The 25,912-nt window shown below is 35.2% G+C and overlaps 1 protein-coding gene across 2 annotated transcripts in view; it reads left to right on the top strand.

The window, feature by feature from the left end:
* DIAPH3 (diaphanous related formin 3) overlaps window positions 1-25,912 on the top strand; it is a 506,459-nt gene that overhangs the window by 304,029 nt on the left and 176,518 nt on the right. For both annotated transcript variants that reach the window (XM_035296778.3, XM_035296781.3), the window contains one exon: window positions 10,707-10,836. In XM_035296778.3, coding sequence (XP_035152669.1) covers window positions 10,707-10,836 — 130 coding nt within the window. The remainder of the gene's footprint in view (window positions 1-10,706; window positions 10,837-25,912) is intronic.

Consider the following 25,912-nt stretch of genomic DNA (forward strand, 5'->3'; position numbering starts at 1 on the left):
AGAGAATTTAGAAAGATGGAATCCAGGAGAGGAAAGACAGCTTCTACACTAGGTGGAAGGGTACCTCAGAGGGGGAAAATCCAGGAGGGGGAAGAAAGCTCCCACTATGTGGGAAAGGATTTCAGAGAGCTGGAAATTCGGTGTGGGTGAAGGAGCAGGGGATCATCAAGTGCATACATTATAAAATAAAGATCTAAAAATCAATAATCTTTAATCTTAGGACCCCAGGAAAAGAAGAGCAAATGGACTCTGAAATAGGCAAGACAAAGAATTAATATATATTAGAGCAGATATTAATGAAGTTGAAAACAGAAAATTAATAGAGAAAATGAAACCAACCAATATCTGATTGAGTCTTTAAAAAGATCAATAGTATTGACAAATCTCTAGCCAAGCTTACTGTGAGAAAAAGAGAGAAGATACAAATTATCCATATCAGAAATGAAAGAGGGATTATCGTTACTGATCCTATGGATGTTAAAAAGATAACAGAAGAATATTATTAACGCCACCAAGCCTACAAATCTGATAACCTAGGTGAAATGGACCTTGATTGATGCCGTCTATCAAAAGTTACACTAGAGGAAATGGAAAATCTGAATCTTTTAAAGTACTTGAGTCAATAATGAATAATCTTCCAGAACGGAAAGAACAAGGCTCAGATGATTTCACCAGTAAATTCTATCAAACATGTAAGGAAGAAATCATTTCAATTATCTAAATCTGTTCAAGTAAATAGAAGCAGAAGGAACACTTTTTATTTCAAAATCCGTTAATGTAATCTATCACCATCAATGAGCTAAAGAAGAAAACTCACCAATAGATGGAGAAAATACATTTGACAAAATCCAACATTTATGAGAAAGATTCTCGCCAAATTAGGGATAGAGGGGAACTTCCTCAAGTTGATAAAGAACTTATCTACATAAAACCGACATTAGCATCATACTTAAGGAACTAGTTGCTTTTCTCCTAAAATTGGAAATAATACAGATATGTCTCCTTTCACTACCCCTCTTGAACATTGTGTTCGAAGTCCTAGCTAATACAATAAGACAAGAAAAATTAAAACTATAAAGATTTGGAAGGAATAAACAAATCTCTTTGTTCATAGATATAGTGATTGTCTATATAGAACCCCACCCTCTGTTAAATTGACAAAAAAACAAACCTCCTGGAACTATTAAGCAATTATATCAAGGTTTTAGATTATGAGGTGACATAATTTAAAAATCCAGTGATTTCCTATATACCAGCAATGAACAATTGGATTTGGAAATTTAAAATAGTGTATCAAATTTTTAAGTAACAAAAACCATACATAGGTATTAATCTTACAAATACATATAAGATCTGTATGAGGAAAACTACAAAACTTTGAAAGAAATCAAAGAAGACCTAATAAAGTCATGTATATTTCATGTTTATAGAAAGCATGTCTCAGTATGGTTAACATGTCAGTTCTTCCCAACTTGATCTATAGGGTCAATAGAGCCCCAATGAGAGTTCCAGCAAGTTCTTTTATGGATATTGACAAAATGATTTCTAAGTTTGTGTGAAGAGGCAAAAGACCCAGAAGAGGCAACACAATACTGAAGAAGAACTAAGTCAGAAATCTGACACTTCCTGACTTCCAGACTTAGTATAAAGCTGCAGTAAGCAAAATACTGTGTTACTGGCCAAAGGAAAAAAAATAATTGAACAAAATAGAAAGCCCAGAAATAGATTCATTTAAATATAGTCAGTTGATCTTTGACAAAGGAACAAAGGTAATTTGATAATGAAATAATAGACTTTCTTTTAAAGAAAAGGTGTTAGAACATCTACATTAAAAGGAAAAAAAGTTGCAAGACCATATATCTTCCACAAAATTAACTAAAAATTTATTATAGAACTAAATATAAAATGCAAGACTATACATTTTATAGAAGATAAGAGAAAATCTATATGACCTTTGGTTTGATTATGACATTTTAGATATAACACTAAAAGCATGATCTACAAAAGAAAAAATGTTAAATTGAACTTTATTAAAATTTAAAACTTCTGTGGCAAACAGTTAAGAGAATGAAAAGACAACAGGCTGGAAGAAAATCTTTCCAAATAAAGGACTTTTATCTAAAATGTACAAAAACTCTTGAAACTCATAACTAGGAAAATCCAGTTTAAAGAAATGATCAGAAGATGTGAACAGACACCCATCAAAACTTATAGGTGGCAAGTAAATCTATGAAAAGGTACTGAAGGGATTAAAATATGCTGTTCTACTTAAGTTAAAGATGCTTGAAAAACAGCAGCTGTAGAAAGATCACTTTGTCCTCCTTGCTATTTCTTAAAAGCAGAAAATGAAATTTCCATGCAAAAGATGGCCTTCCCATACCAGAAAGATGCAGCATCCTTAATCTTCAACAACAAGAAGTCATAACAAAGAGAATTTTGTAGAGGCCTTGTTAAAAATAATTTCCCATCTAATGTAGTTGCTTCTTAACAACTATTCTTTACCCAATCCATTATATGAGTAACTGACTGTATTGAGTCTGCATTCTCTGATGGCCTTTGTGCTACATAAAACTTGCATTACACGTTTCTCCCATTGATCTATCTCACATCAAATTAAAGTGTCAGATCAGCAAGGACCCTAAGAGTATGGGGGTGGAATATTATTGCCCCTATAATAGTCAGTAGCATATGTCATTAGGGAATTGCAAACTAAAACAATAAAACATACTGGCATTGCTAAAATACTAAACAATGACTGCACCCAGTGCTGATAGGTATATGGTACAAACCTCATTCATTGCTAGTGGGAAAGCACAATGTGGCACATCAACTGGCAATTAAAAAGCTATACATAGAACAAACCATCCAGTAATCAAACTCCTGGGTGTTTACCCAAATGAATTGAAAACTTATGTCCACACAAAAACCTGCATACAAATATTTACAGCCATTTTATTCATAATTGCCCAAACTTGGAAGCAAGCAGCATGTCTTTTAATATGTGAATGGATAAACTGTGGTATTTGGAATATTATTCAATATTAAAAATAAATGATCTCCTTAAGCCAAGGAAAGACATGGAGGAACAATAAATTCATATTTCTAAGTGAAAGAAACCAGACTTGAAGGGCTATATACTGTATGATTTCAACTATTTGATGTTCTGTAAATGACAAAAGTATAGAGAAAATAAAACATCAGTAGTTGCTAGGGGTTCTGGGTAAAGGGAAGAAGGAAGCAGTGAATAGGTGAGACAGAATTTTTTAGGGTGGTGAAACTATTCTTTATAACACTGTAGTGATGGGTGGATAACACTGAGTTTATCAAAACGTAGCACTGCAGAAAATAGTGAACCTTAATGTGTAAACTGTGGAAACTAGTTAACAATAATGTGTCAATACTGATACATTATTTGTCACAAATGTACCTCCCTAGTGCAAAATGTTTATAATAGGAGAATTTATATGCGTGTAGAGAAGGGTATATAGGAACTCCATTTTCTATGTTTTTCCTGTAAAGCTAAAATTGCTCTAAATATAAAGTCTTTTAATTGTTAATAAATTTTAAGGGTTAAAAAAACCTGTAATTTAAAATTAATGCATTTGGTCAATTTGTACAATCTAAACATGTTCATTTTCTAAGCACTTACTCCATTTCTTATTAATTGTTCCCATGAGAAGTTCCTAAGAAATCTGTGCTCTAAAATAGCAGTTTAGTTATATAGCTTTGGCTGGACAATATTGGACTCCAGTGAGTTTTCTGAAACTACTCCAAACAAGAATATTTTTAAATTTTTTGACATATGTTACTAAATTATTTTCCTGGAGGTTTTACTGATTTGTACAAGCCTGCAGTGGCTTTCATAGACTGGCACTATGAAAGTGCCAGTCTCACTGCAACCCTGCCATGATTCGTTGTTCTTGGTGAGAACGTTTTTGTTAGCTGGAGAGTTGGTAAAGTGATATCTTGTATTTTTTGATGTCTTTGATCATCAGAGTTTAGCATTTTAAAAATATATTTGTATTCTAATTGTGTTTGTTCCCTTACAGATTGTTTATTCTAGTACTTTTTCCCATTTGCCTGTTATGAATGTGTTTTCTGATCTCACAGTACTGAAAGAATTGAAAATAGTCCTTAAAGAACATTGAGATGTTTTATATCTTTTGAGGGAAAAAGGGGGCAGTATGAATAGAACAATACAATATAATAGATAATGTAGTAAACTAAACTTTTACTAAGATGCACAAATCCTTTTTGTATAGAAGTGTCTACGTTCACTGTTCAAGAGAAATGTGTTAAAAATATAATTCAGAGACAGTGTGTGGGGATATGGTAGTGTATTATAATTATGGAAGTCCACATTATTTAAAGCATTTTCTTGTTCACTTAATGTTTTAATTCTCATTATCATTTTAAAATGAAAATTAAGGTATTAATATACATTGTTTTTATATATGAGTTCCGTAAGTAATTTAATATTTATATGCCTTAATATCTAATTTACCTAATATCATTTGGTTTTTATCTTTAAATTTATTAAGAAAATTTTATTTATGGTTATGGCAGTGGCATAAGCACTTTGGGCTTATTTTGTTTTGTTGTTTGTTTTAAGAGACAGGTCTCACTCTGGCACCCATGCCAGGGTGCAGTGGAGAGATTGTATAGCTCATTGCAGTCTTGAACTTCTAGGCTCATGTACTTCTCCTGCCTCAACTATCTTGTTTTATTTACTTCAAGATTTTCATTGCCATTTGTATTGGAGTGATACTTTTTTTTTTAAAGTTTCATTAGCACAGTGATTATTTTAAAAAAAGTGTGTGTGTGTGTGTGTGTGTATATATATATATATATGTATGTATTTAGCTGGCATGGTAGTACAAGCCTGTAGTCCCAGCTACCCTGGAGGCTGAGGTAAGAGAATTGCTTCAGTCCAGTAGTTCAAGACTAGCCTGAAAAATAAAGCAAGACCCCCATCTCCCCCTCGCCTCAAACACACACACACACACACTTACCAGAAAACAATATCCATTCTATAATGATGGTTGGTTTTTCTAGTGAATTTGTGTTACCTCATTGACTTTTTGAGCAACTGTGATATCATCTTTGTGAGTATGTTTTTATACATTCATTTTCACATGGATAGCTTTATTTTATTTTTAGAGATGCTATTTCATGCATACACATTCCACTTTATTCTGCAAAAGTTTGAGATAGGATATGACGCTATTAAAATATAGTTGTGTAAATCCATTGAAGGTTAAACTTTATAGATACCTTTACTTCAACCATATGATATTTTGTTAGCAGTAATCTATTAGAAATATAAAAGACTTGTTATTTGATTGACATGATTCAGATGGCATTTTACTTGTTTTACAGATAAAACAATAGAATGTTGTGCTCTTAGAACTAGAAATGATCTCAGGAGAGCGTGGTGTCTGTTTTTAGATGCTTTCCATGCTAGAATTAGCAGGTTAAAGGGTGCTAGTATTTTAAATTACATTGGTGCTCTTTTGTTGTTTTAATACCGGTTTTCCCACTGTTTTTGAGAATTTGATTTCTTTTGTTAATAATAAGCTAGACCAAAGACTTCTGTAAAGGAACTATATTTAATAATGGATAAGAACTTTCTATTCACACAGACATTTGTTCCAATCATTTGCTCTTTGTGATCCAGTATAAGCTATATGATCTCTATAAATTTCCATTTTCCTTTTTAAATAAAGGGGATAATACTAGCTGGGAGTTGTATGTTTTAGGCACTTAACATTGTTATATTATGTGGCTAGTGCCTGTCTCATAGTAACAAGAATTGCTACTGTCATCCTCAGCATTAATATTATTCACAGGTTTTACTCTTCTAAAACGTTAATGGGGTCGTTACAAGATTTTTAAAAATTTTGTCATGTTTCTGGTGTTCACTAATGTCCACAGCATCTAAATATCTAAATACTCAGTGCTGCTTTGATACATACCTATAATATAGGAACATGATGAGGAGTAGAGTTATTAATGTGATAATATTCTTAAGATGTATGTTTATTTCAGAGAAGAAGGGATCTATTTCTTTGACTTCTGAAGATCACCAAGACGATGCTTAGCTTTTATTTTAGGATTTAAATTTAAATTATTTCCATGTGACTAAAATAATGGAATATTCTTTACATGTCATCCAAATTTGTGCTGAACACCTCAAAAATATCCCCCAACCTTACACTGTAACTACAAGGGAGTTTTACTCCAGACTGACAACTAGGCCATGATTTATTGCAGGATCTACTTTTAACATTATTTTCTCTGGAATGAACAGAGTGGTTGGAGAAACTCCATCCATCTTTTGTTTATTTGACATTTATGCCACATTAAATGTACCTTAAAGAAACAATACATAAATAGAAAATTCTATTTAATAGTGATGATTATTCATCAGTAAGAAAAATCTCTTGACAATAATACAAAAGGAATCCTGTCACATACTGACTGTTAAAAGTTTAAATAAAGCGTACTTTTAACCTGAACATATTTTTAAGGCAAATATTTTAGTTTTGTTTTCTTTCCAAGAATTAGCATTATAAAACATACGTAAGTTGCAACTCATCTTCAACAAAAATAGCACTATTTCCGAAGCTTTACTTGTTATAGCTCAGAAAATGATTGTGATGTGAGTATGACATGAGTAGAAGTAAAATGTGCCTTTTTTTTTTTTTTTTTGAGACGGAGTTTCGCTCTTGTTAGGAAGGCTGGAGTGCAATGGCGCGATCTCGGCTCACCGCAACCTCCGCCTCCTGGGTTCAGGCAATTCTCCTGCCTCAGCCTCTCGAGTAGCTGGGATTACAGGCACGCGCCACCGTGCCCAGCTAATTTTTTGTATTTTTAGTAGAGACGGGGTTTCACCATGTTGACCAGGATGGTCTCGATTTCTTGACCTCGTGATCCACCCGCCTCGGCTGGGATTACAGGCTTGAGCCACCGCGCCCGGCCAAAATGTGCCTTTTTAGTTGGTAATGTTCATTAATGAAATGACAAAATCTTGAGCAGATGGATAAAGACATAATACATATTATGCTTGCATGCTTTTGGAAGACTTTTAAAAAATGATTAGAGAGAGGGGAGAAAGAGAATAGAGTAGTTGAGGCAGGAAGAGTATTTGGCAGCCTTGTGAAATTTTTCTTGAGAATGTTAGAGTAAGAATGAGGAATCTCTGCCCTGTAGTTTAGAGCTGCATAGTAATTTATACATGAGACACAAGCATTATGAACAACATGCTTCTAGTCTGAACCTCTTATAAGGCTTAGTTTCAAATATATTTACTTGAAAATTTGAGTGGTGTCTCTTAATTGTTAAATACCCATTTTGAAGTGATAGGATTATTACAATTCCCTTTACTATTCAGTGAGTGTACTTTCTAATATTAGACTGTTCCCAGTATGCTGCTCACCACTCAGTTGATATTTTCAACAAGACAACCCATGGTAGCACCCTCCTCCTAAATCAGTGTTTAGCTTTGTAATTGTCTCTGAATAACTCAAATCTTTGTTTGACTTGAGTAACTAACATTTATTCAACTAGTAGTTGCTGCAGACTATATTGTGTTCCACAATCCTAAATTCTGAATTCTCATTGTTTACAAATAAAGACCAAGATTGATCCAGTTGGTTGTTCGTCATCATAGAGATTTTTTGATACATTAATCCTAGCAGTTGCTGGCTGTTTAGCTACATCTCAAATACTATTGGAATACTCTTTCTAGGCTTTACAAATTAGGAAGGTAGATGGTGCTTGTCTTAACATTCCACACAGGTTGTAGGGATATAGACTGGTAACAGTGGGTTGCTGAGAGTTCACAGTAGGAACAGTATTCCCCAAGTAGTCATCGCTTGAATTAGGGTAGGTGAGATAAAGGATCTTTGCTACTAGGGTGCTTTTTAACAAAACAGAACACAACTTCCATGTTAATCTTTGGTGGCTGTACAAAGAAAAAGACTATTTCTAAAAGTTGGCTGTTTTTAATCTGGCCTTATCTTTTTAAGATGATGGTATGAATGAAATTACAGGATTGTAAGGAAACTTTTAAAAATTGTATTTGACATTCATAAGTCTATATATAAAAGCAGAAGCCCATAGAATGATTCAAACTGACCTGTGCACACAGAAGTAGCTCTGAAATGAGATAACCACATTTCTCCATTCTTCTAGTTTTTAAAAATTAAATTGTATTATATCTATGAACTCTTAGTTCCACTATAATGTATACTTAACATTTTTAGAGTAAAGGTGAATTTAGAGTTTCTACGTAGTTTCATTTTCTTATTTTACCTCTGTGAAAGCTAAGGTCCAGTAACTTCCTTAAGACTATTAATTCGTTTTGATGTGTAGGTCAATGTAGCATTTGAACCTATTACATGTGTTATGTGAAAGTAAGGCTGTCTAGGTGGGTAGCTCACTGTTCCCAGGGCTATGATAAATTTTGAATCAATAAGTAGTCATTATATTAATATGTATGATGGCACAGAAATCTCTCATTCTTCCACTACCAGTCATATTTTTCTGATAGTGATAGAATAGTTAGTGATGTTGGATTTTTTAAAATATTACTTATGGGTGCCTACAGTCCCAGCTACTTGGGAGGCTGAGGCAGGAGAATTGCTTGAACCCGGGAAGCGAAGGTTGCAGTGAGCCGAGATGTCAGCACTGCCCTCCAGCCTGGGTAAAAGAGCAAGACTCCATCTCAAAAAATATGCGTGTAATCTGATGGGAATTTATTTAGGAACCAGTTTTAAAGCAGAAAATTCTTGGAAAGGAAGCATGTAAATAGTGCTGTGCCCAATTAGATATGCCTTGAATTTCAGGTCTAAATTAAATTCTGGTGGAGATTTCTTTCTTTTCCCTCCCTCCCTCCCTCCCTCCCTCCCTCCCTCCCTCCCTCCCTCCCTTCCTTCCTTCCTTCCTTCCTTCCTTCCTTCGTCTCTGCTCTAAATGATTACTTAATGGTAGCAAATGCTACCTGATCACCTGTTAGTCCTGTGTTCGTACCACTCCTCCTTGCCAATACTTTCTACCCCAGCACTACACAAAATTCAAGCTCACTTTTATCATTGTTCAGGTTTTAGCTTAACTACCTCTCCCTGTGATTGCACTCCTTGGCCATTTCAGATTATGATTGGTCCACCCTGGTCATCTCAAGACCATATCCTCTTTACATTCATTCTGCATGCTTGTTTATTTTAATTTGATCAAATAATTAGCTTTAGGACCAAAGGGGTCACAAGTTGGTATGGCAGTTTATTCCTCTGAGATCTACCCACGTATTTTCAACAGGTATCTTTGAGGCATAAAAAGTTGGTTCTTGGGGGGCAAAAATTGTCTTGTTTAACTAGTTTTTAGGTGTAAAACACAGATATGCATACACTCTATAAACATAATGCATTACCTTTGTGGTTTTAAAATTTCATAGATGCATTTAGAAAAAAAAAATGCCTAAAAACTCCTTAGCAAGCAACCATGAAAAAAAAATAATGAAAGCACTGTTCTATACTTAGATTGATAAACTTATGTTCTTTGAAGACATTTCCACCTGGTTACTACCAAAAAGCTTCAAATTTATCATTGTCCAAAACAATGATCTTCTTTGGCCACACCACACACATCTGTTTTTCATCCTTTCTGACCTGTGTTAGTTAACAGCATCACCTGGGTTTCCAGACCCACTTGGTCTCACTGTCTCCATTTCCCAGGCACAGCCTCTGTTCAGGCTGCCCTCTTTTCCTGCCTGATTATTGCCACAGGTTTTTAAAATTACTCTTCTTACTTTTCTTAGTACTCTTGTCCTGATCTTTTTAGCCACACTCACTGGAGGGTGCTTTCAAAAATGTATATCTGATCATCTCTCATCTAGACTGAAAACTTGCATTGCTTCAAAATTAAAATCCTATTTCCATTGCATGGCATTACCTTTTCTTTTATTTTCTAGTCTTTTCAGATTTATATATTTGCCGTGTCCCCTACTTGCCTTCCCTGATGCATATCCACCTTTATTCTGGAGACACTGAGCCTCCTCAAATGTGCCATATCCTTCCTTGTCTATAGCCCTTGTAAATGCTACTCCATGTGCCTATGCTATTGCACTTTTGCATTTTTTCCTTTTCTTCCCTAATCCCACACAACTTTCTGTCTTTGAAATTTCCGTTCTGATGTCATGTCTTCCTAGATGAACTTCGGTGATTGTTTTTATAATGGTATTTGTCACACCAAGGCAAATACATATATTTTTAAACTACATGCTTCTTGAGGAAAGACTGTGTTTAATTTGTTGTTATGTCTCCAACTACTACAGTGTCTAGTAGGCATTCTGTGGGTATGTGCCAAATGATAAATGATGAATGCCCAGGGATGTTTTAAATACGACTGTTAAATAGACTCACGGGCTACTCTGTTTCCCCAGGCACTTTGCCATGTATTTCTTCCTATCAAACATTGCGTGCTAGATTAGATTAAACTTACTTCTTTTTTGCAGCAAATAGTAACTTTCACCAAACGGCAAGTAAAAAGTAGTTTTTCAAGTACTTAAATATTTGTTTTTCAAAAATGAAATCAACTAATTTTACAACTTTTATTTCTTATTTACAAAATACAGTATTAACATTTCAGTAGACAGAATATCAACATACTTAAGATTCTGTGTTCTTTCTCTCTCCTGTTCTATTTAGCTAAAGGACACAAAATCAGCAGATCAGAAAACAACGCTACTGCATTTCCTGGTAGAAATATGTGAAGAGAAGTACCCTGATATCCTGACTTTTGTGGATGATTTGGAACCTTTAGACAAAGCTAGTAAAGGTTGGTGCCTTTATAAGAAACATTTTATTGCTCTGGTCTTCAGCACTAAAAGACTGAAATGTATACATTTTATTTGTGCATACTTTCCACTTTGTCACAGTGTTTTCGTATCCAGCATCTCATTTTAAAAATAGAGAATTATAGGATATTATGAGTTGTCATGATTGGAGCTATGAGTTTAATTTGTTTAGTTACATGATGAGTCCTCATATTATAAAATACTTTGTTCTGCAGTTTAAACCTTATAGATGCCTGCTAGCCCTATGTTCTAAACCTCCTCCACTTTAGCGGAGGTGATTCTCTCTTGATTTAGTGTCATTCACAGGCACTGAGCCCAGGACCAGCTATCAGTGTCCCCACTTGCCTGAGCACCAAATCTGTCTCTGCCCAGCTTGTAGGTGCTCTCTTTTTTTGTTATAGAAACCACCATAGTGCCAGTTTCAATTTACCCTTTCCTAATCCCCAAATTTCTAACTTGATTCTATTCTCAGTTTTGGGCTTAGATCAAGTCATAAAGGATCATAAAAAGGTTAGGACCTATTATTAATACTTAGCTATAGTATGGTTTAAATACAATTTTTGACTGCCTTAATAATTTAGTTTTCATTTATATTTCACATTGAGTCTGTCAACTTCACTTGGTGCCGAACAACCAATTTATGAATACATTTTGGAAAATAACTCAGGTGGAATGATAGAATATCTATATTATTTTTTCATTGACTACTAGTCATTAATAATATCAAATTGTCTCTATAATATATTTTCTTTTTAATGTTGGAAATCATCAACTTAAAGAAGGATATATTATTGCTTTTCATTTTAGAGTGAATACTTCATCTTAAAAAATCAATTTTATTTTTTTCTGCTCCCTTAAAAATTCTTCTTCTTCTATAAAACAGGGATTATAAAACTTTATTGACAAAGAAGATTGTGATTAGATGAGATATTCTTTGAAACTTTGTTCTGAGATGTATGTTTCTTTGAAGTAAATATTTTATATAGCCGGTCTTGATTTTTAAGACAAAAATAAGCTTTTTACTTAAATTTTTACTACTAAATCCTAGTGTTCTAATGATAATGAATTACTTACTTTGCCCCTATGCTACCTAAAACTGTCCTGGTATAAGAAGAATTTTTCCATATGTATAGTTTTAGATGTTTCAATCGGATTTAAGAAGGGAAAATAATTGAAATTATTTTCTTGTATTAAACCACATGAGATAGGACGAAAGGGCATTGAACTGAATAGGTTGGAAACATTCAAAATCACTCATGATATTCAAGATAGCTTTTACTGATTGGTTCATTAACTCAAGGAAATCAACTCTCTTAAAGACAATTCTGACATTTTGGAATATTTGACTAAATGGTATGAAAAATATTGGAAATGAGTGTCCTTGATGGACATTAAGCAGTTTGATAGGTAACAGAGTAGTGGATGAAAACATGGCACAAAGTGCCTTGAAATACATAGGGCAGTTTTTTCCTGGGGAAAACCATGGTTGAGTAGATACATTTTTATTGTAGAATTTATTGTTTAGCAGTTTTTGCCATAAATTAAGTTTTTGAAATATTTATGTTGACTCATATTATATTAATATTATAATTTGTTCCTTTAAAATATTTACCTTTGATAAGGACTTGCAGAATTGTAATTTGGTTTGGCTCTTCTGGGTATTTTTCTGTTTGTTTGTTGTCTTGATGTTTCAGCAGGGCGTTCTGGGGTTTTAGGGCTTTTTAGATTCCATCTGTTAAGAGAGGAGGCTAGTGTCTGTGTAGGGGTCAGCAGATACTGTTAATATGTTTCACGGGAAGCAGCCAACTTCATATTTAACATGGAAAAGTCATCACTGAGATACTTTATATAGTATTGTTGATTGTTAAGCATAATTTTTTATGGTTATATTGATGAATGAGATTTGAGGAGAAAATATAATGTTTTGAATGAAGTAAGTCTGTGTTTGCTTTGGAGCTTTAGTGCTCTTATACATGTATTATGTATCATCATCTAAAAGTTTCCAGATTTGAAATCTCCTTAGTGTGCTATCACGTGAATTAAAAAGTATCTTTGTTTTTGAGACATAACAAATCCTGGTCATTAGATACTCCTAGATCAGCAGGGAGAACCTTCATTGCAACTAATGAGCTTACCTTTATGACAATTTTCAAAAATCTACTTCATTAGGACTGCTTCTTTCTAAGATACAATGACTTACAGCTTTTCTGTTGCATTTCATGGAAATATTTTGAGTCATTATTATGTTTCTGAATACCATTGTAATATTTCTCTCTTTTGGACTTGCTTGGCCTCCCTTCTTTGGGTATCTTTTCTCTCATTTGTCATATCTCTTCATAGCCTTCAGCATCTCAGTGCTGAGATATATGTTTCTTTGAAGTAAATATTTCATACAGCCTGTCTTGATTTTTAAGACCAAAAAATAAGCTTTGTACTTAAAGTTTTACTACTAAATCCTAGTGTTCTAATGACACTGAATTATTTTCTTTGTCCCATGCTACCTAAAAATGTAGGTAGCATACAGAGCTGCATTGAGATGCTGAAGGCTGTGAAGAGATATGACAAAAGAAATGAATACATTTTTCCTTGTCTAAGCAGTTAAAATTAATGTATAAAGGTTTTATTGATTACTTCCCAATAATATATTTCATTATTAAATTTTATTCAAGAGTAGAAAATATGATAAAACTTACTTTTCTGTTGGGGGGGTATATTAAAATGAATGTAAGCTTACAGCAACACCTTTGTCTGACCTTTTTTAGAGTTATCATAGTTCTACCATGTATTTCCATCCTTTCCTAGTCAACTCTGAATTCTAGAAATGCCATGCTAGTTCAGTCTGTAACTCATTCAGTCATTAATTTAACAAGCCTTTATTGAATGATTACACTGTGTCAGAAATTGTGCTCTTGTCTTACTATTGGTTCAGGTGTAATTTCTGTGACTTAGTCAAACCCAATATGCCTCACTCCCATCTGGCTCTTTCCTAGCTGGCTCTTCCCTATTTCAATGTCCTTAACTTTCTCCGCTTCTGCTGTGTAGTGTCTATGTGTTGCTTTTTAAAAATTAGCCTAATAGTGAACCCTTCTCTCTTTTTGTCCCTACATCTTCTCTTTAGGTGATGTCTTCAGTTCCCTAGGATCTAAATACCATAATTATGTTAATTACTGACAAATGTATATCCCAGACTTTTTTCCTAAGATCTACACTTGTGTATACAGCAGCTTTTGCCATTTCCATTGCATCTGAAAAAGGTATCAGCATCATATTATGCCACAAAATGGGACTCTTGATTACTACACCCTTAACCTCTCCTTCTATATCTTATTTACTTGAGAAAATCCTGCTTGTCCCCACTTCTTTGGATATCTTTCCTCTCATTTGTCATATCTCTTTATAGCCTTCAGCATCTCAGTGCAGAGCTGTATGGTGGGTTTTGCTTAAGTTAAATCTGTGGGAAGTGGCAGCTGTGGCACAGAATGTTGTCTAGTTTTCTCCTTCATCAAGAAACTTAAAAGTAAATGTCACCTTCCCTTTGGTGCTTTTTGCTGGGAACCTCACCTAAATTTGTGTATTCTACCATTTCTTTAATGATAAATTCATAGGTTTTCCAGGAATTCTTATACTACTATTTAGGAACAGCTGCTATAGACCAGGGATTATTCCTGGGACAGCTGGGAATAGAATGAAGCTTCTAAAAGAGATCAATATTCAGTGTATTATCAGAGTAGATTCAATGATGCCTCGTTTATAATTTCTGTCACTTTCCTGTTTCCATATTTTAGCATTAGGAGCATTCATTGCTGTATTTGATTTTTAAATCATCCCTGTTTAATATTACCCTTTCTGCTTTTAAGACTCTGTTTGTATGTTTTCAGCATTTGATTTTTAAATCTTCCCCATTTAATACTACCCTTTCTGCTTTTAAGACTCTGTTTGTGTGTTTTCAGCTAGCAATTCCTTGGTTTGACCCAAATATTTTTCTGCTCAAATACATCTCCTGGTTTCCAGTTCCTCATGCATCTCCATCATTTTATGATAAGTGTCTTACTAAATACCAAATGTTTATCTTTTGTTCACCTACTGCGAGCACTTAGAACACTTAATTTCCAGGTGGCAACCACCTGGAAAATTTATAGTGTTTGAAAATTTCAAATTCATCTGCCATAACTAGCAGACATGTTAACCTCCTTGTTGCTATAGCCTCCCAAAAATGCCAGTTAAAATTTGTTGGGAGTTTGATATATATTTTGAATAGACGGTATTAGTTTTTTTTTTTTTTTTTTTTTTTTGGGGGGGTGGGAGGAAGGCAGGAAGGAAGGGAATAAGGACGGTAGGGAGGAAGGAAGGGATGAAGGAAGGAAGGAAGGAAGGAAGGGAGGAAGCAGGGAGGGAGGGAGGGAGGGAGGGAAGGAGGAAAGGGAAGAAAGGAAATCAAGCAATGAAAGAGACATTGCCGACCTGGATCTAGAGGTTTACAAGTTGATTTCTTTTTTTTTTGAGAGAAGGAAAGAAAAAAAAAAATAAGTAAAGGAGAGAAAGAAAGAGGAAGAGAAAGAGGGAGAGTAAATGGAAATATTGCTTTATTTTGAAAAAAATTGGGTATTAATAATGGCCAATCAATGTTTCATTTAAACTAATGGGTAGGTGTGATGTGGTATTGACAAGAATGTATATTTTGTGTATTTGAAGTGGAGAGCTCTATAAATATTAAGTTTACTTGTTCTGGATCTGAGTTCGAGTCCTTGATATCCTTATTAATTTTCTGTCTCATTGAATCTAAGTCTCCTATCTGGGTGTTAGGATCGTTAGCTCTTTTTGTTGCATTGATCCTTTTACCACTATATCTTTGTTGCTTTAAAATCTATTTTATCCGATACAAGAATTGCAACTCCTGCTTTTTATTTATTTATTATTTATTTTTGCTCTCCATTTGGTTGGTAAATCTTTCTCCATCCCTTTGTTTTGAGTCTTTGTGTATCCTTGCAAGTGAAACAGGTCTGGATGTAACATGCCGTTGGGTTTTGGCTGTGTCTTTTGATTGGGGGATTTAGTCAATTTAAATTTAGGGTTACTGCCATTTGATGTTGACTGGCTGTTTTATCCATTTGTTGGTGTAAATTCTTCTTTATGTTGGTGCTCTTTACTTTTTGGTATATTTTTAAAAAGGCTAATACTGGTTGTTTCTTTCTGTGTGTAATGCTTCTTTCAGAAGCTCTTGTAAAGCAGGCCTGGTAGTAATAAAATCTCTGAGTTCTTGCTTGTTCATAAAAGATTTTATTTTTCCTTCAGTTGTGAAGCTTAGTTTGGCTGGATATGAAATTCTGGGCTGAAGGTTCTGTTCTTTGAGGATGTTGAATATTGGCCCCCACTCTCTTCTGGCCTGTAGAGTTTCTGCCAAGAGATCTGCTGTAAACCTGATAGGCTTGCCTTTGTGGGTAATCTGACCTTTCTCTCTGGCTGCCCTTAGTATCCTCTCCTTCGTTTCAACCCTGGTGAATCTAACGATTATGTGCCTTGGGGTTGCTCTTCTTGAGGAATATCTTTGTGGTGTTCTCTGTATTACCTGGGGTTGAATGTTGACCTGCTTTGCTAGTTTAGGAAAATTTTCCTGTATAATATCCGGAAGGGTATTTTCCAGCTTGGATTCATTCTCTCCGTTGCATTCAGGTACACCTATCAAACGTAAATTTGGTCTTTTCACATAGTCCCACATTTCTTGGAGACTTTGCTCATTGCTTTTTATCCTTTTTTCTCTAATCTTTTCTTCACGTTTTATTTCATTAAGTTGGACTTTGACCTCTGATATCCCTTCTTCTGCTTGAACAATTCTAGCGTTTAAACCTGTGCAAACTTCTCGGAGTTCCTGTATTGTATTCTTCAGTTCCATTAATTCACTCATACTCCTCTCTAAGTTGTCTATTCTCAATAGGATTTCATCAAACCTTTTTTCAAAGTTCCTAGTTTCTTTACGTTGGGCTACAACATGTTCTTTTAACTCACCGAAGTTTATTATCCATTCCTTGAAGAGTGATTCTGTCATCAGGAGGTGCTCGTTCTCCATCAAGCCTTGTTCGGTTGTTGATGTGGAACTGTGATCATCTTTAGAGGGAGAGGCGTTCTGATTTTGAGTGTTCTCAGCTTTTTTACGCTGGTTTCTTCCCGTCATTGTAAATTTATCCTCCTGCTGTCTTTGAATTTACCAACTTTCAGATTAGGTCTCTTGAGTGGATGTCCAGGTTGTTAATTCCCAGGGCCAGAGCAGCGGCGTTAAAACTGATGGTGCTTTTCTGCCCAGGATTCTCCTGTTGGGCTTCCTTCTTGTTTTCGTAGTAGGCAACTCTGCCTTCCTGAGGCTCCAAACCTCGGTCAGAAGGGGAACCGGCCCTGTTTACTCTGCGCCGAGCGCTGCCGCGTCGATGTGCAGGCGGAACCGCTGCGCCGACCACGAGAGTCGCGTTGGCGACTCGTGTGTTTCCACCCCTGGGGGATCTCCTGCTCCGTGAGCGACCAGGCTTTGTCTGAAAGTGTGGCGTCCTCTAGTTCTCCGCGCCTTCCCTGAGAGCTGCAATCCCGGGATGTTAGCGATTGGCCATCTTGGATCGTTGACAGTATTAGTTATTGGTTTAGTTGCATTTTATATCCCCTGCAGCAGAGTTAGCAACACAGCTACTATTGTATCGGTTGGAATCATTATGTCATGGAGGTTGTAGGTTGGGGCCTTGTAATTTGTGTACGATATAGTAATTCATTTATTCGGTCTTTCAGATCAGGAATAGAATATTAGAATGTTATGAAAAGACACTTTGGTTTACCCATATCTGCCTATATGATGAAGTTAATAGGATTCATTGTTGCTGGTGGAAATATTTATAATAAAATAATTTAGTTATAGAAGATAACCATGTGGGATATTGCTTTTATTAAATTGTCAATGAAGGAAAGAAAAAGGTTTTCTAACTGTTATAGGCTGTACTGTGTTTCTTATAAATTCCTGTGTTAAAGCCCTAAACCTCATTATGTCAGAACTTGACTATGTTTTGAGATAGAGCCTTTAAAGAGAGGAGAGTTAAAATGAGATCATTAGGGTAGCCCTAATCCAATCTGACTTGTGTCCTTATAAGAAGAGGAAATTTAGAGTAACAGCCATTCAGGAATGTACATGGACAGAGGATAGACCATGTGAAGATACAGTGAGGAGGTGGCCATCTGCAAGCCAAGTGGAGAGGCCTGGAACAAATCATTTCCTTAAGGCCCTCAGAGGGAACCAACTCTGCCAACATCTTGATCTTGGACTTCTGGCCTCCAGAAAAGAGAAAATGAATTTCTGTTGTTTAAGCCACTCAGCCTGGGGTATTTTGTGATGGCAGCTCTAGAAAACTAATATACTTACTTAGGAAATTTTTCCTACTTGCTTACAAGTCTTTGGCTATAGAAGAAAGTAGCCTATACTGAATGATTTTTCACTTTATCAAATAAGTTGAAATAGCAGTTGTAGATCTGCTGTGTTGGATGTTCACTAGTTATCAGTTTAGGAATATCAAAGGTTCTTCTACAAACTATGAATTATCACATGATTTGAAATAATTACAAGTATGCTTCAATTCCTCTTTTGAGTAGACATGAAACATAAATTAGTACCTATATAAGGATATGTTAAGGCGCTTTAAAATAAATATATTCATGAAAATTCTCATTTAATTTCAGGGTTAGATCTATGGCATTTTTTAGATTTTGTTTTAGAATGCACTTAACCATGTTGTACTGTACCAAGTTTTTGTTTTGTCTTTTTCTTTTACTCACTATATCCATATATATATATCCATAAATTTATATATATATCCATCAATATATATATACCTATATATATATATTTCTTGTCCATTTTCCCCTGTTTTGCTACTATAATAGTTGCAGTTTTTATATAAGCAGGTAACTGATAAAAATTAGTAACACTCTGAGTTATCTCTTGACACTTTTCCAAAAGTAAGTCATGGGTAGATAACGTTATTTTTTTTTTCATTTTCCCATGGAAATAGTGACGGCATTTAGTATCTCCAAATTGTGTAGTGCTGGTTCTGCAAATAGACCTTGGAGTAAAAGCTATGTCTGTAAAGCCAGCCTATGATTTCTAATGGTTTTACATCTCAGGGAAGTAATTTGACCACCTGTATTCATCTAGTAAGTATACTTAGAAATTTACTTAGGAATTCTAAAGTATACATTAGTATGCTTTACGTATATATTTGTATATATTTAGTAAGTATACTTAGGAATTCTAAAATAATTTTAATAATATAAGCCAAATATAATGAAAGTTAAATTTATTTTTAAATATAATTTACATATGTTTGCATATACTTACCAAAATGTTGAAATATGTAAAATTTTGTGTTCAACAAATTCTTTTTTTCACAAAAGTATGATGAGATATAACTGGGCCATTCCCAAGATAATTACAAGATTTATGAAAAATATTTATAGTGTATTTATAGTGTATTACAAGCGTGGTATACTGGTAAGAGACCACATATTTAAATCCTCCCAGTTTATTTCCAGAGATCATCTGTATAGAGTTGGCATCAGAAGTTTAAATTAGAGACTTGGATATGAGATTGTAAGATTAATCATTTTGTAGTACAAATATAAACTATAGTGGAAAGCAGCAGAGTGGAATAGAAAGAGCACGTCCCAAAATCACTAGAAGGATTAAGGATTCTGTGGATTGACATTGAAGAACACTGGGCATGGAGGAACTACTTGCAGCTAAAGATTGCTTTTTGAGATACTGAGCTAAGAACATTTCCTGAATCTGCTGTGGCTTGGGCTGATAGATGGTGATGAAGAAGAAAATCACATCAGGAAGACCTCTATATCTTTTTGGAGGTTAACAGACTGAAAGTGGCATCAATACAGCATTAATCTTTTTGAGAAACTAACAGTTTACAGTGTTTGCAGATTTTTGGCCAGCTACGGATTTGAAGTAGCTACTTGAGCAGTTCTGTCAGTGTCACCTATGAACCATAGCGAACATCAAGTAACAGGACAGTATCACCAGTGACGACCAACGTTTTAGAAGTCTCTTACACTCATGGCTGTTAAGTAATATTTACTGCACCTTAGTTTTGCAATATGAAGTGGGAAATTACAAACAAAGTAGGTGGAAGAAAATTTCAGGCTAGTGTATTCTGAAGAAGAGCTTAATATAACAAATCTGTGTACTACAGAGAAACCTCAGCCGTGGATGGAGCAAACACATTAATGGCAATCTTATGAATCTTGTTGTAGACAAGGCTGACATGTAACCAGTTGGTGGAAGAGGCATGGAGATAATCAGATGCTGCAGGTAGAATTGCCAGCTCCTTTCCAGAAACCAGACTGTATTTATGCAGCTTGCAGAATCTTGAATTAGTAGTTGTATTGGTTTGTTAGGGCTGCCATAACCAATTACCACAAACTGTGTGCCCGTAAACAACAGAAATTTAGTCTGTCACTAAAGTTCCTGAAACATAGTGTTAGTAGGGTTAGCATCTTCAGAAAGCTCCAGGGGAGAAACTATTCCATGCTTTTCTTCCAGCTTCTGATGGCTACCTGGAGTCCTTTGTGTTCCTTGGCCTGTAGATGCATCACTCCACTCTCTGCCTGTATCTTCCCTTGGGGTCCTCACCTCTGCTTATGGACACTAGTTATTGGATGATGTCAGTCACAGGATGATTTCATCTCAAGATCCTTAACTAATTTCATCTTCAAAGTTCCTATTTCTAAATAAGTGATATTCTCAGGTTCTGGGTGGATAGGCATTTTGGAGGGGGGGTGTCACTGTTCACACACTACAGTCATCTTTGTCATAAGTCCTATAACTGCATGGAGATAGCACTGTCATCTTTGAGTATCATGAAACAGTTCAGGGAAATTATTCTAATAAGTATATCTGGAAAGCATACATCATTAAATTGTGAAATAGTTTAGTTTTTAAGTGTTATTAATGTACTTCTGAAATATGCTTTACTTTTGTCATTGTGTGAAAATATTAAACCGGTTAAAACTGAAATTAATGTATGCCTTTGTATTAGTCCATTCTCGCATAGCTATAAAGAACTACCTGAGACTTAGTAATTTATAAAGAAAAGTGGTTGAAGTGGCTCACAGTTCCACCTGCTATACAGGAAGCATGGCTGAGGAGGCCTCAGGAAACTTACAATCATGGCAGAGGGCAAAGGGGCATGTCTTACATGGCTGGAGAAGGAGGAAGAGAGAGCAGGGGGAGGTGCTGCACACTTTTTAACAGCCAGATCTCATGAAAACTCTTTATCATGAGAGCAGCAAGAAGAAAATTCACCACCATGATCCAGTTACCTCCTCCCTGTGCCCTTCTCCAACACTGGGAATCACAATTTGACATCAGACGTGGGAGGGGACACAAATCCAAACCATATCAGCCTCTGAATTTAAGGAATTTTTTATTGATAGTCTATGATAATAACAATAACTGTAATAAGTGATTTTAGTGGGCAAAATTAATATGTCTTAAATTATATTACAGAAACATTATTTGATAGGAGAAACTGTTTTTTAGACCATGGACTCTGAGGCTGGCTAACTGGTTCACATGGAGTTGAAACCTCAGCTTCTTAGAGGTATAATCTTAGACAAGTATCTTAATCTCTCTGAGCTTCCGTTTTCCTACCTATAAAATGGGTGCAATATTAGTAGTTAACCCAGAGGTTTGTTGTGAGGATTAAACAGGTTAATATGTATAAATGTTTATAAAGCTTGTAGAGTACCTACTAAACTATATAAATATTCTCTATGTTTGTTATATTTGTTGCTGTTATTTTTCCATGATTATTGTTGACACACATTTGCCTATCTGTCATGAACAGTGCAGATAACATGAGTCTATGTGAATAATATGTTGTTATCAAATTTTAATATGTATTGTCAGAAATTATTTGAAGATATTCCAGTGGTATGTTGCCTGAAGCTTATTCAAACTTTAGAACATAACAACCACAAATTTTGTATGCTTATGTTGGTACTTTTCTAAAAATTAAAGAATAATACACATACACTTACACGAATTATAAGCGTACAGCTCAATGCATTTTCACCAGTTGGACATGCTAACATAGGGAATGGAATTTGGAAAATAGGTTCTATTTTTCTTTGCTTCAGCCTGCAACACTTTAATTTATATTTTGAACTTTGACATAAGATTTCTTTTGAAAAGGGAGTTCTGGTACTAAACAACCTTTGAAAACAACTGGTCTCCAGGAACTCTTCAACTCTGACCTTATTTTTCTGGAGGTGTATGCATGCATTTAAGAAATACATTTTTTCATTGCAGCCAATAATTTTGAAGAAATGCCATATAGAAATATAAACTAACTTATGACAAATTATATAAGTGATAGGAAAATCTAAAATGATATATAGTCACACTCATAGGAAAACCTAAAGAAAATAAAGGCCAGGATGGTGGCTCGCTACTGTAATTCCAGTACTTTGGGAGGCTGGGGCAGGCAGATCACGAGGTGAGGAAGTTGGATACCGGGCTGACCACATGGTGAAACCCCTTCTCTACTAAAAATATAAAAGTTAGCCGGGTGTGGTGGTGCATGCTTGTAATCCCAGTACTCAGGTGGCTGAGGCAGGAGAATCACTGAAACCCGGGAGGCAGAGGTTGCAGTGAGCTGAGATTGTGCCACTCCATCCTAGGCAACAGAGCAAGACTCCGTTTCAACCAAAAAAAAGAAAAAGAAAATAAGATCTAGGGTAATCCTCCCTTCTTCCCTATAGATTTAAAATTGATCAGCAGTGAGACCCTTTTGTCATCTAAATATCTATCACTGTGTTGGTGGTTTCTTGGGAACTATCTTTCAAACTATGTGTTTTATGGAAAAAATAACGAGTGTCATTAGTAGTTTTTGATATGTTTCAATCCTATAAGGAAAGGACTCTTAAAGCAGCTTATTGAACTCCTGTTTGGTAGGCTCTGTGCTAGGCACTTGTATTAGCAAGAATTAAGCTGGACTGTGAGTGACAGAAAAACAAAATAAAGTTGGTTTAAATAAGATTTATCCATTCATTGTTTAATTAGTCATTTACTGAATGCCTCATCCATTCCAAGGCACCAAAGATCTATAAACACAAAAGCCTTTGCTTTCTTGAAGTTTACATCTTAGGTGGCAGATACAGGGCCAAGCCAAGTCACTGTATGTCTTATGTGTGGCGTAGGCATGCCGGGGCAGGGTTTTTTGCAGTTTTAGATTGAGTGGTCAGAGAAGGTTTTGTAGAGAAAATGGCCTTTGAGAAAATTCTAAAGGAGCTGAGGAGAGGCCATTTATATTGGTATTTGAGAGAAGTATATTCCAGGCAGAAGAAAAAGAAAGTGTAAAGGCTTCAAGATAAGGAAGTGAGACTGGAGCAGAGGGAGGGAGGAAGGCATAATAGGAGACAACGTCAAAAAAGTAGTAGATCCTGTCGGGCGTCACTGTCCATTGTAAGGATTTGACTTCACTCTGACATGAGGAGCCACTGGAAGGTTTCGAGCAGAACAGTGACATCTGACTCAAAGGACTGCTTTGGCTATTCTGTTGAGGAAAAAATGTAGGCGACTAATGGTAGAATGAATAAAACCACTCTGATGCTGTTAAAATAATCCAGAGGAGTGATAATGTTGGCTTGGATCAGGAAGAGTAGTGAGGGTGGTAAGAAGTATTTGGAAAATGTATGCATTTTGAAGTTAAAACCAACAAGGTGTTCTGTATGGTTAGATGTGTGGGTCAAGAGAGAGAAAAGAGTTATAAAAACTAATGATTTATTGCAATGTAGGGGCAATTCAAGGAGGAAGATAAATTCTAATTGGAAATGTGAGTTTAAACTGCTTAAAACCTTAAGGAAACTTGTCCAAACAGGTCATTGGAGTTCAGGGGAAGGATCTAGGCATGAGAAAAAATTCTGACTTTTTTCAAGTCCAGCTAACATGGAGTCTTGGACTTGTGAGGCTGATCTGGTCTCCAATAGCTGCAAGTGAAAACTAGTCTCATTTGAAAGTCAGTCAGTCTGCACGTAACATTTCCCCTGTGACAAAGTTAAAAGCAGTAAAATTGTACTGTACATGTACATGTACACAGAACCATCATAATGAGGGAACATTTTGAATATTGTTACTAAACATTTCTGATATGCACCTCTTTTTATTTAATATTCATACCATGGTTTTGAATATCTTATCTAGGGGAATTCTCAAATCTTATAAGCAAACTTGATTTCCTTTGAGATGGGCTTCTCCCAGTAATATACTTTTCTCTTCTAAAAAGCCGCTTGCCTTTAATACCTTCTTTGTGCTTGTAGAGGACAGGGCTGCCTCTTTCTCTCGGGATGAAACAGTGCAACAGAATTGACTGGAGGCCTTTAATTGGTTGTATTCACTTCCTCCACTTGCCTTCTCCCTTTCCTTGTTCCATGCTCCATAGCAAAAGAAGGCATTTTTCTTATAGTATTATGTAAAAACAATAAAAATAAAATCATCATTGCATACAGTATAGTAAATTAATTAGGGACTGCAAATTCCATTTGTTATTATATGGAGTTCCATCAAGAATACGAACAATGGAGAAAGAAGAGCTGAGTCAAGTGAGTCAAGGAAGGTACAACTACTTGGTGAGGATGACTGGCTCTTCACTTAGCATTGCTTCTCTCTTTCTCTCTTTCTTTCCTTCTTTCCTTTTCTTTTTCTTTTTCCAAGATTTCCTTCTGTCACCCAGGCTGGAGTGGAGTAATGTGATCACTGTTCACTGTAACCTCAAATTCCTGGGCTCAAGCCATCCTCCTTCCTCAACCTCCTGAGTATCTAGGACTGTAGGCAGGCACCACTACCCCTGGCTAATTTTTAAAAATATTTTTATAAGATAAGGTTTCACTGTGTTGTCCAGTCTGGTCTCAAACCCCTGGCCTCAAGTGATCCTCTCACCTCAGCCTCTCAAAGTGCTGGCATTATAGGAGTGAACTTCTGCATCCAGCAGCACAGTTTCTTTACATTTGTCTTTGCCTGTTATGAACCAAGCTACAATTTATTTTTACTCTGAGTTTTTTACACTCTTGTTCTAGTGTTCTATCTTTTCTTCGTAGTATTGGATTTTATAATGATATTCTAGAATTTAGGTTTTGTTGTAGACCTACTTAATAGTCAGGATTTTTTTTTTTATGCCACTGAGGGTTGTTTTGGGCCATCTTGTCCACACAGTTTTATTATTTTAACTTGCATTTGTAAAATGTTGTTATAGCTTTATAAAATGCTTTTATTATTACAATCATCTAGGAAGAAATATATTGCTTGATCCTGAAACTAAATATTTTTGCAAATGAAACAATTGATTCAATTGTGAGTGTAGGAAGGCTGATTTAGTTTGCATGTTTAAATTGTCTATGGTAATAAGTTGCTCTTTAAGCTTTCCTTAAAGAAATCAATTTCCCTGGATTGTATCATGATATGTAAGAGTGAGTGTGGCATTTCTTAGTAAGCTTGTTATGAAATAATGACCAATACCTCCAGGAGATATTCATAGAGGATTATTTTTTTATTATAAATATTACTTTGTGTAACCTCTCTTCTTCTTTCTTACTTGAAGTCTTAATCTAGTAAATCATAGAGGCCATGGTATTATAAAAGGCATGTATTCGTGATTGCTTTAAACTTAAGTATTTATAGTTTCGATTTTAACTTTAAAGCTTCTTTAACACCTCTGGGATATAATTATCATAATAATAAGACACTTGGGGAAAAGTCTGTGTCTTAGATTTTAATGTCTGGGATATTTAATCTGTTGTATTTTCCTGTTACATTTTTCATGCTCTTATCTTGAGAGGTTAAAGTTAAATCCAAAACCCATTCCTTCAGCAAACATTTGAGTATCTGCAATACTTTTGTAACTGAAAATACAAAGATGAATGGTGTCTCCTCTTATGGAATTCCCAGCCATTTGGGAGAGGAAGACAGATAAAAAGATAAATGTAAATATAGAGGGATAATTGTAGAGATAGAGATAATTACCA

Source organism: Callithrix jacchus, chromosome 1 (assembly GCF_049354715.1).
Source record: "Callithrix jacchus isolate 240 chromosome 1, calJac240_pri, whole genome shotgun sequence".
Taxonomy (NCBI): Eukaryota; Metazoa; Chordata; class Mammalia; order Primates; family Cebidae; genus Callithrix; species Callithrix jacchus.